The sequence below is a fragment of the Hyperolius riggenbachi genome, chromosome 4, assembly GCF_040937935.1.
Source record: "Hyperolius riggenbachi isolate aHypRig1 chromosome 4, aHypRig1.pri, whole genome shotgun sequence".
Lineage (NCBI taxonomy): Eukaryota > Metazoa > Chordata > Amphibia > Anura > Hyperoliidae > Hyperolius > Hyperolius riggenbachi.
The window spans coordinates 146,806,408-146,822,307 of record NC_090649.1 but is presented as its reverse complement, the minus strand read 5'-3'; the positions used below and the strand labels follow the sequence as shown (position 1 = coordinate 146,822,307).

At 40.8% G+C, this 15,900-nt stretch overlaps 1 protein-coding gene across 4 annotated transcripts in view; it reads right to left on the bottom strand.

Annotated features, from left to right (window-relative positions):
* PLOD2 (procollagen-lysine,2-oxoglutarate 5-dioxygenase 2) overlaps positions 1 to 15,900 on the bottom strand; it is a 178,863-nt gene that overhangs the window by 59,906 nt on the left and 103,057 nt on the right. For all 4 annotated transcript variants that reach the window (XM_068280760.1, XM_068280761.1, XM_068280763.1 and 1 more), the window contains exons 5-7: positions 11,359 to 11,471; positions 5,767 to 5,830; positions 2,891 to 2,988 (exon numbers count right to left, since the gene is read on the bottom strand). In XM_068280760.1, the coding sequence (XP_068136861.1) occupies positions 2,891 to 2,988; positions 5,767 to 5,830; positions 11,359 to 11,471 (275 nt within the window). The remainder of the gene's footprint in view (positions 1 to 2,890; positions 2,989 to 5,766; positions 5,831 to 11,358; positions 11,472 to 15,900) is intronic.

Sequence of the window (15,900 nt, the reverse complement as noted above, 5' to 3'; positions counted from 1 at the left end):
TAGAAGCCCTATTGTCCCATTATACCAATCAGGACATAGTCAGGGAACTTCAAAGACCTACATTTGCATCTAAAGAGGACTTCAGTGAATAATGCTTGGGGTAATAAGACAATGGCAGAAGTGAAGTGTGTTGAAGTCCTTTTGATACCATTTGCTACCTGTGGAAATTGAATTATTGGTGGAGGTGCAACCTCCTTATCTTTGATCAGCTAGGAAGTACTGTCAACAATGGGGTTGTCACCTGTAACGTGGACTAGGGAAATCTTTTCATGTATGTGGGCTATTGTACATTTTTCGCAGGTGGATGTTAGATCTCTGGAGATCCAATTATGACTGAGGATGTAATTAAATCTAGCTTCCCCCCGTCCACACAGGCTTACAGCCTCGAGGCGAATATTTCATTATAAAAACCAGGGGACATCTACCTCAAATCAGTTCTCTTCTGACGGTAGTGGCAGCCGGTCTCCTGGCCCAAGCTAGGGAACTCCTGGTCTAACCAGAATTGTGTCCGTCCACCAAAATCCAAGGTTCTTTTATCTGGATTCCTGTATTTTTGGTAAGCAAATTGCTTGGTGTTGTATCTTTGTAACCTCTTCTTTTTGTAACTTTTATCTTGTAACATTTTTACTTTGTTTTTGTAAGCTTTTTGTATATATTAAGTTCTGCATTGTTCTATGTTTTTCTAGAATATTAAATTATTATTTAATAAGTTTGACTTCTGCCGTACTAAACTAACACTCATAGCCTAGAAGAGACTGAAGTGTAACCGTGTATAAGTTCATGCCTAATTGTACGCTTGAGCAACATTACCGTATGAAATTGTGATTGCATTGTGTGTGGGGGCGTTTGTCATACGTTGGCCTAAGCGCGCAGCTGACCCAACGTACGAACAACGCCAGTGCGAGTAGCGACAGCAGAGTGGCTAACAGTATCGTTCGGAACGACTGTTAGTGGGTCTTTGCTTCACGACAGTGTAAGATTGCAACTGTGTGTGTGTGTGGGTGCGTGGCGTTCCCATATTTGGCCTAAGCGCAAAGCTGACCCAAATATGAAAACGCAGATTGCGTATTGAGCACTCGATAGCTGAGTGAACGTGTCTAGCAACGCTAGTGGTGGCAGTGGGAAGTGTTTGAGGGGTTCCAGCCTTGTTTGTAGCTTAAATAAGGCTGTTCCCCGCTTAATCTGGTCAAACTCGCAGTCGGGAACCGTATACGCAGGCGTGCCGCGGGCCGGTTCCTGACATAGGTGTCTTGAGAGATGCAGGAACCCAAGTGTCTAGGGCTTGTAGTATATATACCAGCATGTTACAGGGCCTTGTGGCTCTTCTGTGCTGCTGATACTAGCCTCACAGCAGTGGGTACATGGTCCTGATGACTGGAGCCCAGTGGTCCGTGAGCTGGGCTGGTTGCCTGCTAGATGTCCCAGTGTGTGGCTATAGGTGGAGTGTGTAGCTGCCGCTGTAACAATGCCACTAAATGTTGAGGGCTGGGGTCAGCTGGCGAAAACTCAAAGGTGATGGCTGCACTGGCTGGGCCATGCTATGTTGTTCTGGCATGGCTGTCGGCTGACGTTTCCCGAATGTGTCGGCTACCAACGCTCCAGGATTCATGAATCCACAGTGATGGCAGCAGGCGTCTGGCTGGGGGATCATTAGTACTGACCTCCAAGGACACATTGATGAAGTGATCTGTGCATCCGAGGGAGCGCGGTGTACCATCATTCTGCTGCAGTGCTTCAGACCTCCTCAAGTCTTGGCGGTGGTGCAGCACGTATGTACGTTGATGGTGGCATCTGGTTTCCTTGGGCAGCGGTGGTGCAACATCAACATGATGAGGATCACATGGATGCTGAGGTCGGACCAGCATTTTTCCTCCAGTCTTCCTGCCTCCTGAGTCGTGGCAGTGTACTGGCCCACATGGAGTCCATGGGCTGCATGAAGGGGCTGCATGAAGAGGCTGCCGGGGCGATCGAGACCCGCACAGCGGCCTCGGATTGGAGAGCTCACATTGCAGCACATCCGTGAGAGTGATCAGGGGAAAATTAATGGAAAGAAAAAAAAAAGTTATTGAGAGAAGTGCTGGAGCCCTGCATTGCCGTGGCTATCCGTCCGGCGCCATCTTGATATTGCTCATCTCTGCACCTGCTCTAAAGCTGCAGTATACTTCCTGTAATGCAAGAAGTAGCGAGTGTAAGCTTTACTTTCACTTTTGTATATGACCATAAGCATCTTATTGATGCCAGTGAATATTGATCATGGGCACTTAGACCAGTGAATGGGAACTATGTTTCTATTGACTGATCTGTGTACTAATGGGCTTTGGAGTTGCCAGAGATTGAGGACAATTCGAAAACACTGCCAAAAGTGCTCCAGTGGGTCCAAGCCACAGAGATCATTGGAAACCCAATCTTGTCGTGTAAATGCAGTTGAGAAGTGAGTTTATGACCTCACTCCACACATTTTTTTGTTTATATTAGTTTGATTTTGAAAGCATGATCTGTGTGACAATATAAACATTTGTTGGTGGTAGTCACAAGAAGTTCAAAGCCATGCTGCAGAGAAGAAACCAAAAAGAAAACAAAACAAGAAAAATATACCCGGTGCCATGCCTAACCAATGTTATTATAGCACCATGTATGGCTTCATTGATCCCTGGACAGCCCACAATCATATACTTCACTATAAATTATTCATGGTAATAGACCGCGTTTGATGGAAATGTCAATGTATTCCTATGAATTCTGATACAGGCCATTACAATCACCTCCTAAATGTGTCAATGAACAGGCTGAAATAGTTCCATGCATTAGTTGTATCATACAAACAGACTGTGACAATTAACATAGAATATCAATCTCAAGCCTACAGTTATATAAGGAAACTGTACTGTACCTTAGTTGGACCATTTCCATGTATTAGAATTGGGTAGGTTTCATACTGTGTATTCACTACTCTGGCATTCGAACCATCAAAATTAACCACAACTTCATCTGTAAGACACAATCGTCAGAAACTTTCATTAACACATGATATTGATAAGTCATTTCAAATAAAACAAACAATTGTATGAACTATGCACCACTTTCCTTGGGAGCAAAAGAAAGACCATAATGTTGAGCAGCCCCCTGGACCAGTGTATAAGCTTGTGCCATTGTCCTAACAGGACAAAAAGTTGCTCTATATTGCTTGCTTCGGAGTGAAGCATGGTGGTGGCCTATTAAAAACACCATGGAGAAGATTTTGATGTGTGGTGCTGCAAATTACTTATTTGGTGCTCCTAGAGCTATTTTACGGCAGTAACTGAGGCTACCTTTTTTTAGATATTAAATGTTCAGTTAGTGCACTGTTGCTTTTCTTTTGGTTAGTAGTTTTCTCTTAAAAAAAAAAAAGCATTATTATTAGGATTAGTCAAATTTAGGTCAAAATCTAGTAGTATGCCTTATTAAAACTCTTAAAATGCGTACAGAAATATTTGATAAGGACTGTTTTGCTCAGAGGAAAGAGTTGGATATGTTTTAAAGTGATATTCTGCGCTAAGTAGTTTGTTACCTTTTGAACTCATAAAACACCAGTAAAAAAATAATAATAATAATAATAGGAAAAATTTTTTTGATATGGAATCATTATTTTATTTTTTCATGCGACATAAGTAGCATAAAAAAAACTTCACTATGGTGTGCTGCTGCTTACAAGCCTCTACTGATTGATAAAGCCAGGAGGAAGTTCAAGAAAAATCAAAATACTTTCTGCCAGGAAATCCCATAGGAAGTACAGCTGTAGCATTACAATGAAAGAGTTTGTTTAAAGAGACTCTGTAACTTCAAAAAGATCCCCTGGGGGGTACTCACCTCGGGTGGGGGAAGCCTCCGGATCCTAATGAGGCTTCCCACGCGGTCCTCCGTCCCACGGGGGTCTCGCTGTAGCCCTCCGTACAGCCGGCGACAGGCCCGATTGTAATTTCAATATTTACCTTTGCTGGCTCCAGCGGGGGCGCTGTGGCTGTTTTCGGCTCGGAAATAGACAGAAATACCCGATCTCCGTCGGATCCGCTCTACTGCGCAGGCGCCGGAGACTTGCGCCTGCGCAGTGCAGCGGACCCGACGGCGATCGGGTATTTCCGCCTACTTCGGAGCCGATAGCCGTCAGAGCGCCTGCGCAGGAGCCAGGAAGGTAAATATTACGTCACGGCTGAACGGAGGGCTGCCGCGAGACCCCCGAGGGACGGAGGACAGCGTGGGAAGCCTCATTAGGATCCTGAGGCTTCCCCCACCCGAGGTGAGTACCCCCCAGGGGACGTTTTGCTGTTACGGTTCCTCTAACAATACTGTACCTTTAAATGTGAAGTAGCATCAGGTTACAGGGTCTGCAGCTTTATATAGTTTTGTTAGCTACAGAGTTAGATTGTCTTGGGTTCATGATTATACAATGCAATCCTATTGTGGAGCCTTCCGTACAGAAGTTCTGTTCACATCCCTGTTCCACTGTCGGCTTTTGCCCTGGCTAACTAGAATCTCCAGAATTCCTGCCAAGTAAAATTTCCAGCACCGTATATTATGTCAAACTGAACATGGTGAACTGCCACACTCTACATGAAGTAAACGGATATTGTGGGAAATCTACAATAAGTGCTGTAAACCAGCTGTTCTGGATGCAGAGATGGGTACAGGCATAACAAATGAAAGTTATATAAAGCTTTTTAAAGCCGTTTAAAACCCTGACATAATATTCAATAAAAACATGTTTTCCTACTTTTTATATGCCATACATTTATCATATTTGCATTTGTGCAGAAGTATTATTCATTTAGATATTAAAGGTTCCCAAAAGTACAGTTTTTTGCTTTGTGAGCTGACTTTGCATTTTATTCATAACTGGTTTTATTCATCTTGCATTGAAAGCAGAAATACTTTCTGATTGTCTGTCTGTGTTCAGGAGAGTCTGCAAATGTGTCACATTCCTCACTTGATACAATCAAGTAAACAAGATAACAAATTATCACTAGTTCGGATGCGTCCAAGTTTCTCTGCACTGAGCTTGTAAGTCCTGTGTTTAACTAGTTAAATCCTGTTCTAGTAAAGAAAATGGTGGTAGTATATAATATGCTGTAAATAATCGTTTTGAGCAAAGAAGAAATGCTGGGTTTCATTCCGCTTTAAACAAAGGCAAGGTCAAAATCATGGTTCAGATGCCAATATGTTGTGTGTGTGTGTTATTTTTTTTACTTGTACTATGGCATCTTAGTCCAAATCAACTATCTGGTACAATACCCAACAAATCCACAACTTACAATGTGTGGCCCACTCTCCTACAAGCAGTTCTAAAAATAGACATACATTTTTGCTGCTGAAAAACTGCATGTCAAAGCATAAACTGACTATTATTCCATATTGTGGCCATCTAAATGTTACATTATGCACAAATCAAATAAAGGACCCTTGAAGTAAGAGGACTATGGAGGCTGCCATATTTATTTCCTTCTACGCAATATTGATTGCCTGGCTGTCCTGATGATACTTTACTTCTAATACTTTTAGCTATAGATCCTGTACAAGCATGCATATCAGATGTGAGAGTGAAGTTTTACTGAATTTGCCACATGCTTAATTCAGATGCGATTCAGACATGACTGATACAAGAAAAAAAAGCATGACCTGCCAGACAACTGGTATTTTCTAAACAGAAATGCATATGGCAGCCTCCAAATCCCTTCCACTTCAGGTGTCCTTAAGCATTGCTCTATATAAAAAAAAAGTTACAATAATCCTTACCAATCGCTCCATTTAAATTTTGGAAAATGTGCGATTTGTGATCCAGCGTGATGTTTATCCGCTCCTGAGGGTGAGAGAAGGAAAAAAGCAGAGTTTTAACAGAAGAGCTTTATGTTACATATTCCATTTCACTGTAATGCAACAATTGTTCTCTCTGAACTGGCTGGAACCACAAAGCTGGCAAGGAAAGCCGTAAATATGCCAACAGTGAGTTAGAGGGGAAACATATTGCTGTAGGAGAATGAATAAACTTTTGCTTCTTTAGGAACTGACAAACTAAAGCAAGTTTCAAGACCCTCTTTTGCCACCTGAAATTATCTGTAAAGATTGGTCCAGGAGACAAAGATTTCCAGTACCCGTGCTTCTTAAAGGGGCACTATGGCGAAAAAATTTAAAATATGTGCAAAGATAGACAAATAAGAAGTACGTTTTTTCCAGAGTAAAATGAGCCATAAATTATTTTTCTCCTATGTTGCTGTCACTTACAGTAGGTAGTAGAAATCTGACAGAAGCGACAGGTTTTGGACTAGTCCATCTTTTCATAGGGGATTCTCAGCAAGGCTTTTATTCTTTATAAAGGATATTCCCTAAAACTGATTTAAACAATGATGCTGGCCAGCTTTCCTGCTTGCCACACAGTTTTTGGGCAGTTGGATTTTTTTAAATAATTAAATCCCTGAGAATCCCCCATGAAATGATGGACTAGTCCAAAACCTGTCACTTCTGTCAGATTTCTACTACCTACTGTAAGTGACAGCAACATAAGAGAAAAATAATTTATGGCTCATTTTCTCTGGAAAAAATGTACTTATTTGCATAGATTTGCACCTATTTTAAATTTTACAATTTTTCACCATAATGCCCCTTTAAGTGTGAGGAGCTGGAGTGGGCAGACATAAGGAGGTTACTAAGAAGTAGCTATGAGTGTCTATGAATTTGTACATTTTATTTGTCTTTATTTGTTTTAAATTGCAAAAACTACAATTTATTTTGCTAAATATTTTACCCAAAAGTTTATCTAAATAATGTTCTGCTAAATGCATAAAAAAACCCACAACTGTTCCTAGCCTTGGGCTTTAAGGAGTCCTAACCAGTAGCTAGCGATGCAAATCCTAACTTGGTCTATGTAACATTTAAATCTCAGAGGGTCAAAAATTAAATGATGTACTAATGGTGGTCCTTATAAATATTTACCCTATAGGACACCGCTGTCCTATAAGAGGTCCCTTGTTTACTGTAGGAAGGAAAAGGATTCCGCTACACCTTTGGTTCGCAGAAAAAAGTCTCCATTTATTAGAACATCAGTGGATGCACAGCATTAAAAAAGCTCACGCGTATCGGAGCTCACGGCTCCTTAATCATAGCTATGATTAAGGAGCCGTGAGCTCCGATATGCGTGAGCTTTTTTAATGCTGTGCATCCACTGATGTTCTAATAAATGGAGACTTTTTTCACCGAACCAAAGGTGTAGCGGAATCATTTTCCTTCCTACAATACATGAGCTACCTTCATGGATTCCTGACTCCCTCTGGTATGTGTGTGGTTGGTAGAAGTGGGTCCTTCCTCTTTTTGTCCCTTGTTTACCTTGCAGATGGAAAACAATCTCAATGGCACACGGTTAGAGTCAAATAATTAAAATCTTGACAAGAGTTTTTTGTTTCTAAATCTGAATAAATGTAAATTTTTATATTAACCAGCATTGCTTATGCCTATTCCAATTTTTTCACTGATGAAGCTTGTGATCCCCATCTTACACTATTGAAGTCTCTTTGGTAAAGTAGTTAAAACTTGTTGAGTAAAAAGTGTAATTCAAAAGTGAAAAACTTTTATTTAACAAAAGTTTTTGTGAAAATTGTTATTAAACTTAAGCCTTCTCATTCAAGTTGCACTCAGCTTTTAATTTCCAAAACGTTCCAAAAGTCAAATTGCACCAGGGGTGTCACTAGCCCCAAAGATCAGTGGCATGTGCCCCGGATCTATTCTTGGGTGCCCTGGATGTCCCCTAGGCATTTGGAAGAAGTACTAGCCTCCAGCCATTTGGTCTCCAGATTCTGCAGACATCTTCTCTTCTGGGCTTCTCCCCCTAGTGTCTGAGAATGAATCAGACTCTAGAGCTCATAGCATCTGATTCTTGGATGCTAGGGGAAGAATGGCCAGCTACAGAGGATGTCTCCAGACTTGGAGACCAGATGGTGGAGATGAGTAGTTCCTTCTGCGTTGCTACTATGCTGGGGTCAGGGGCAGGAACAGTGAGGAAACACATGATGCATGCTCCCTATGGAGGCTCCAGGCACCACAGCTTCCACCATATCACTACAAACCCCCAGCATGCCCCTTAGAGGTACCAAAGCACCCAGCATGGCAACCACACAGCACCCAGGATGTCCCATATGTTTATTATTATTTATATAGCGCCAACATATTCCGCAGCGTTTTACAAAGCACAGTAAGACAAAACGGGGAACATAGGTACAACCAAAAAAATTTTACAGCAGAGTCTCAAGCAGCACAAATATAAACAGTAAACATTAGGAGTATGACCATGCCCTTGCGAGCTTACAATCTAAATGTTTACGTGACATTGCCTATTTATGTGATGCTGCATTTTATTTTTTTTCTGGGCAGGCCTACTTAGACGGCTGTTAAGTTGATGTAAATTTAGCTCCATTCATGACCACACCCACATTCTGGTGCATGGCCACACCAATTTTTCATCTGGAGTGCTCAAAAGTGCCCTGGATCTTTTAGGATCCTAGCAACACCCTTGTATTGTACAATTGTACTTCTTAAAAAGCCTGGCATCCCACCTGATGGTCTGTTCAAGTGGCTATACAGGAATAAATATAAGCAGTAGATTATTATTATGAAAGTTATACTGTATACGGTAGTACTGACATTTTTCTGCAGCAACTCACAGGCTATATTGAACACTTCAAATCATTAGCTTTTCCTTGGAAGAGCTAACTATAAATAGCACCGACATACACCACAGCGCTGCACAGTGTATCTAATCTTGTCATTTTAGACAAGACAAATAACATTTTCTCCTGGTGGACTCAAAGTGCCAGAGCTGCAGCCACTAGGACACACTCTATAGACAGTAGCAGTGTTAGGGAGACTTGCTGAATAGGTGCTGGCTTACTGAACAGGAAGAGCAGAGATTCAAACCCTGGTCTCCTGTGTCAGAAGCAGAGCCCTTAACCAGTACAGTATCCAGCCACTTAAACTAATTTTTAATAATCATAGTCTTGCCTCCCTAACCCAGCATAATGACATTGTAGTGGGAAGTCACTTAAAGGGGACCCAAACCAAACTTTTTTTAATTCAAAATATTTTGTTGCACCACTCTGACACATACAAAGATAAATAAACACTCCTTCAAGCCTATGAGCATTTCAGTGCATGCTTTTCACCCTTCTCTTTTCATAACTAGGGTTACACAGATGGCAGCCATTACTTCTGAGCTTAGTAGGAGGTTTTAGATCATGAGTGTGTTTGCCATCAGCTACCCTCCCTCACAGGGGCGTCATCTATGTTAAATCTCACACAAGCTGAGATCACCTCCCCTGTGACGTCACCAGTAGCAGCCTGTGTTTTGTTTTCGTTTTTTAGCTTCTCCACCAGTCTGCTGGATTCTGTCCCGGCAATATGAAATATTGGTTCCTCCAATAAATGTAAAATATTTTATATTTGTCATCATGCAGCTGAAAAAAGGCTGCTATTATTATAAGTTAGAAAATAGATTTTATTTCTGAAATCTTGTATTTTTAATTTGGGTCCACTTGAATCACTTTTAGAATTTTCTGGGATGCCATAGTGATTTGGAGCATAGCTAGAAAATCCATACAAATACATGGAGAATATAAAAGCTCCATGCAGATAGCGTACTGGACAAGATTTTTGACCCAACCACTGAAAGACTGCTAACCACTTAGCCACTGAGAGTCATCCACTGTTCTACTGATCCCAGCCTACTAATTAATAAGATTCAGATTTATTTTAGACAATGTATCTATAAAAGCATAATTGGACAAAGTGGTAAAAAAATTTTTTAGAGAGGCGGAGTGGCGGTGTACTAACTGTGCACTAATTGTCACATAATCTTTGTATCACATCAAGCAGGACAGCATTAGAGGTGAAAGTAGTTCCATTACCCCTTCATACAATTTCTGTTAAAATGTGACTGCAACTGAGTTGGGCAAGAAGGTACATTACTGCTGTTACTATTATTACTATGGTCAGGCCCAGATTTACCTCACAGGAGCTATAGGCACAGATGTCCTGGTACCTTAGACTTCACCCTCCATTAACCTACAAACCCCCACTGAACCGCATCACAGGTGTGTTGGCTGGCCCAGCAGTCACTTCTCCCTTACTTTTCTTGCCCATCATAGGTAGCTATAGGTGCTCCTTAGCATTAGATAGCCAGAAGTACCCTCAATATTAAGTAGCTAGAGGTGCCCCTGACTGAAGGAAGATCTCATCAGTGGAATGCAAAGAGCTGGGTGAGTAACCTCTCATTTACACTTTCATCAGGACTCTGCATAGGGAAGGAGGGATAGAAGCACTTGACTTGGAGGGGAGTGAGCCACCTTTCCATCATGGCAGCCTCCATATCCTTCTTACTTCAATTGTCGTTTAAGAAAAATCCGGCCCCGACTATGGTCCAATTGATTTCTAATGGGGCAGTGGCTGACCCTTATTCTAATGGTTCTATTAATTTCAATTCCAGTCCTGTATGCCATGCTTTGGAAACAATGTGGTGGAATGACTCCGTTTCTCATACACAAAAAGCAAAGTGGGCAAATTGAAATGAGGTTTACCAATAATCCTAGCATAATATAATGCTAAACTTAATGGGCAACTCAATGTGGAATTTCACATTAAATGTCAAATTATAAAAAGTGTTCCCTTTTTTGTTTAAATCCATTGAGGTTAGTTCATTGCATCTTAAAGCTGAATGAGGTACTTAAAGACCAGCATATGGTAAATATCAGGGTGTAAAATAAAGTAATGGTTTGGCAGCAATTACAGGAACAGCCTGCTCATTTTTATAGCATACCTTCATTAATCCCCACTCATCCTGCTGAAATGAGACAAAAGCGCAGACATTTATCCCTTCATTCTCACTCGCTTGAAAATAAATTGGTGTTGCTTTTACCATAATACATTCTGCAGGTGTGCATAGCTGTTTGGATACAGCTGCAGCATCACAAAAGTGACATATACTTGTTCCTCTTATGTCTAGGAAAATCTGGATATGGATTATTAAATGACCACTATTAGGAAAAATTCTGGGATTCTCAGGGTTTTCTTTATATCCGAAAGCACTTAGTGAAAGAGAGATCCCTGTGGACCTTTATCATGTTATGAAAACTGTGCAGTGTCCAACTCTACTTTATCTTGTTATGAAAGCTGTGGAACCATCAGCACTAATCAGAATCCATGATAACTGCAGGCTGTCTAGCTTCTGACTAATGGCCCTATAAATGCTCTTTGCACAAAATAATAATAATAGCAATAATATATATTGTACAATACATCTAAAACTAATACCCAGATCAGAGATGTGGCACATATTTTACATCTTACCCTTTGAGATGCATCAATGTATATCTTTGTGTAGAAAAGCTGATCGTCATCATTATCTTGCAACGTCCATTGCTGTACAATGTCTTTCACATTATGTGCATAACCAATAAATCCTGCAACATAAAGAGAGAACATGTTACTGCTCTAGTAATATTTAGAGAGTAGGCTTTTGGTGAGTGATTTACATGTATTCTCCATAAACTGATGGGACAGTCCTGCTGATCATGACTATGATCTGTGTAAAGAAACTTAAAGCAAGATCTGCACACTATTTCTTGGAGAAAGCTCCCTAATATGGATGGTAAGCACACAAATCACAAAAGGTAGCCATACATCTAGCAAATCTGATTCAATCTGATTCTATTGACAAATCAATCTACTTTATTAAGGAATCAACTTCAGTATGGTTGATTGAAAGTCGATCGACTAGTGGCCCCCACACTCCAAGCTATATCCTATGCGATTTAACTTTACTCAATTCTCTGAACGACGTTGTGTCTCCATGCTCTGAATACAAAAGAGTATTTAGAGTTGATCGAATGACGTGAACAGTATTCAATCCCTGTGTGATGGACCGATATCTTGCATCCTGCTTGATTGACTAAGCTGGCCGATTCGATAGGATAGCCACTTTTCATCGATTGGGCATACTGAAGTACGCTCGATTCTCTCTCAATTCTATAAAATGATTGAATTGAATGGTAGATCGTACAGCCAAATTGCTAGATGTAGGGCCTCCTTTATTCACCAACTTATGAGCAGGAGGTTGCCCAATGTGTGACACTTGTAGTGTATTTGGATCAATGGCTCATTACAATTCTTATCAGAAGTAAAAACTTACCTGAACTGGCATGATGCATAATGAGATAAACATGGGTACATATACTGTAGGACCTATCCTATTTGAGTTTGTACAAGTTCATTTGCATTTACAGAGTTAAAACAGTGCTTTTGTCTATGTTATAGAGACAGTTGCTCTTCTAAAACATAAATAGAAGGTAAACAATTATTGATCTGCACATAGACTCGTAATAAGCACATAGTGCTGCTGAAAATAAGTTCCACTACAGCTACAATGAATTGTCTCATAAGTTTATTTTCAGGTTTGCTTTCACTTTCCTAGCGGTAACCCCGAGTCAGGTTCAGGGTGGAAAAAAAGAAGCCAGGAGCGGTAATCCTGAGCCTGACTTGGGGTAGCCACTGGGAGATATAGGGACACAGTGCAGTATTTCAACTCGCCTCCCCCTGGATCCAGACGCTGGCTGCCATTCTGCCGGTCCTTGGAGGCTCTGGATCCCTCAGGTAAAATTGCCATTGATCATGATGACACACCGCAATCTTACATTAGGAGTACAGCGCCACCCAGAGGACAGAGGTAGAACTGCAGTGTTGGTTTCCAGGGAGGCGAGAAAGTGCATGGGCTGCTGCAGATCTTTCTGCGGTGTGCTACTTTTTTCTGGTTTTAGAGTCTTAAAGCATGTGAAAAATTTGCACCGCTTTTAGACCCTAAAATCCGGGGAATAATCATAATGGCAGTGTGTGCCAGGCAAGTGGATGCCAGGCGTTAAAAGATGTGAAGGCAGCCATCTTGATCTACTAAATGAATGGTAATGTCTTGGCTTTAATGCTCATCTTCTACCTATAATATGTTCACACACACTCCACAGAAAATAATAGATCAGGAAAGTGAGAATAGCTGATCTACTGCCTTGTAAGAGTACAAATTGTGTACTTTTAACATGTCTAAATATAAATATTTTATCTTCATTTTAATTGTATATAAAGAAATGGATGATGTAACTGAAAAAAAAGCTAAACAAACTGTTTTGCGGGAAGCATATTGAAGAAGAACAGGTAAAATAAGGAAGAACAACTATACATTCTGTTACAGTGGAAAAGATCACAGACATGGAATGTATAGAACAGGATTTATAGTTCAAAACAAAATAAAGCCCACTGTTCTGGAATTTGCATTGATCAACAAAAGAATATCCAAGCTGAGAGACAAAGGCCCGGTTTCCATTTTAACTTCTATCAATATCTGTACTACGACAAAGGATCATGGTGAAGATGCAAATGTATGGCCCAAACTTAAAAAACAACAACTTAGTTTAAAGGAGAAGAGAACCAGAAGCTGATCACTATATATAGAGGGTAGAAATTAAGCCGATTTTATAATGACTAAGAGGTAGATTGGCTATGTCTCAAGAATGGATCATGATGGGCACACCAGAAAGATTTTTGAATGGATTGTGCATCCAATCAAAAATAGAGTAGACCAATGGAAGAATGGAGAAGGATGAAGATCTTAAAAGCCTGAGTGAGAAGATGGAAAGATATGGATGAGGACAGAGGAGTTAAAGTATGAAAATGTATTTTCTTCTCTGGAAAGTTTAAGTGTACTCTTGACCCTTTCCCACTTAGATAGAAAGAACTTCAAATACGCATGAGAACATACGAGCTTATGGAACAGACGTTCATAAAGTACATTGTACAAGGAGGTAGGTCTACCAAAGAATGGCTCATGGCAAGCAAAGATCATTCCTCTATAAATGTGTTTATAGAGGAATGACCTTAAGCTTGCCATTCTTTGGTAGACCCAACTCCTTTTACAGTACATAGTACCTCTTGATTAGCCTATTGCCTCTCCAGGTTCTCCCTGTATGGTAGAAGCAGAAAACAGTGACCTAATCAACCCAGGCAGCTGAAGTACCTAGAATTACAGGTATGAATTTACCATTAAAAAAACGTATATACTTGCTTAGGAATAACTTAGCACGACAAAATGTGCTGTATACACATGGTAAGAAATGTGATGTGCTGCTGATCACATCAGCATTTTGTAAAAACTAACGGTTTTGAATAATAACTGAGCCTCTCAGTGAAACTCAAGCAGAAAAACGAAAAAACTAAACAAAACAAACAAAACAGAGTTCTGATCTCTGGTGACAAGTTAACAAGACATAAATGCATTAACAAGCTATGGATTTATAGCTGCACAAATTGTGCAAATACAGGGTTAATGTGCAGGAAGCTTTGCCAGAGATGCAAATGAAGCATGATAAATAGAGAAAGGCAGCTCTGAAAACCTCAGTGTTTGAGCCCAGAGTCCCTGAGAAAAGGTCAAGCTAGACTGATCACTCTGCAGTTATGTGTTCCATCCATTCATAGTACTCGCACGTTGGACTTGAGTGAGTTCCAAACCCAGCTCAGCTCTTCCTGCCTAGGAATTTCAGTAAAGGTGGTAATTTACGGGGAACTTGGTAATTGAAAGTATAGTTCTACTGTTTCTCTAAATAACAGTAAGAATAGCAAGAAAGCGTAAGTGATACATTGCTTAGTACAAAGCATTGTAATTTTAGGAGATCCCACATATCCATTATGTTAAGGCACCTTATGGACCCTGGTCAAGACATAAGAAAAACAGAACAGAAGAACAATGATCATAAAGATATAACAACAACCACATACTTGTCAAACTCAGCTATGCCTATGAGTAAGACAATACTTTACAATGCCTCTAAAAGTGAGCTTAACGTGCTAAGCAATTTTTAATTATCTTGTTAATCTGGAACTTTTGATTCTTTATGTATTTGCATATTACCACTAGTACAACATAAAAAAAAAAAAAAGTTTTCTCATCCCTTTTAGAAAAAACATCTTGACCTATTTGCAATATGTTTCTGATGGAAGTTTGTAGCAGTTTAATTTTTTTTTTAAAGGGACCCTGAGCAGTAAAAATAAAATCGGGACTTACCTGGGGCTTCCTCCAGCCCATCGTAGGTCGGGAGTTGTCCCGGTGTCCTCCTGGCTCCTCTCCCGGTCTCACTGCAGAATTGATGACCGGTGGCACCCGTGCCAAGTGTCGGGCTGACACTTCCTCAATGGTGACACTACGCGTCATCACGGCAGCCGGCATAACAGTACTGCGCATGTGCGTTTTTCTACCTCTAATCTTATCGGCGTGATTATGCGTAGCATCACCGATAAGGAAGTGGCAGCCCGACACTCGGCTCCGGTGTCGCCGATCGTCAATTCTGCAGCAGGGCCGGGAGAGGAGCCAGGAGGACACCGGGGGACTTCCCGACCTACGGTGGGCTGGAGGAAGCCCCAGGTAAGTCCCGATTTCCTACTGCTCAGGGTCCCTTTAAAAAAAATTTTTTTTTAAATGCTACAAATTTCCATCAGAAACAAGACGTTTTTTCTAAAAGGGATGAGAAAACTACTTATTTTTTATGTTTTTTTGATGTTGTACTGGTGGTAATATGCAAATACATAAAGAATCAAACGTTCCAGATTAACAAGATAATTAAAAATTGCTTAGGCCTGGTTCACATTAGCATTCGCTGTCCGGATTCGCCTGATCGGATCCGGACCGTATACTGTACAAACGGAACGTACGTTCCGCATAGCAATGCAAAGTCTATGCGGACGTTCACATGCGTCCGTTCTGTACAGAACGGAGCCGGATCGGATCCGGACTCAGGACACTTTTCCAACATGCGCTATTTTTTGGGTCCGGATCATCCGGCTCACGCACCC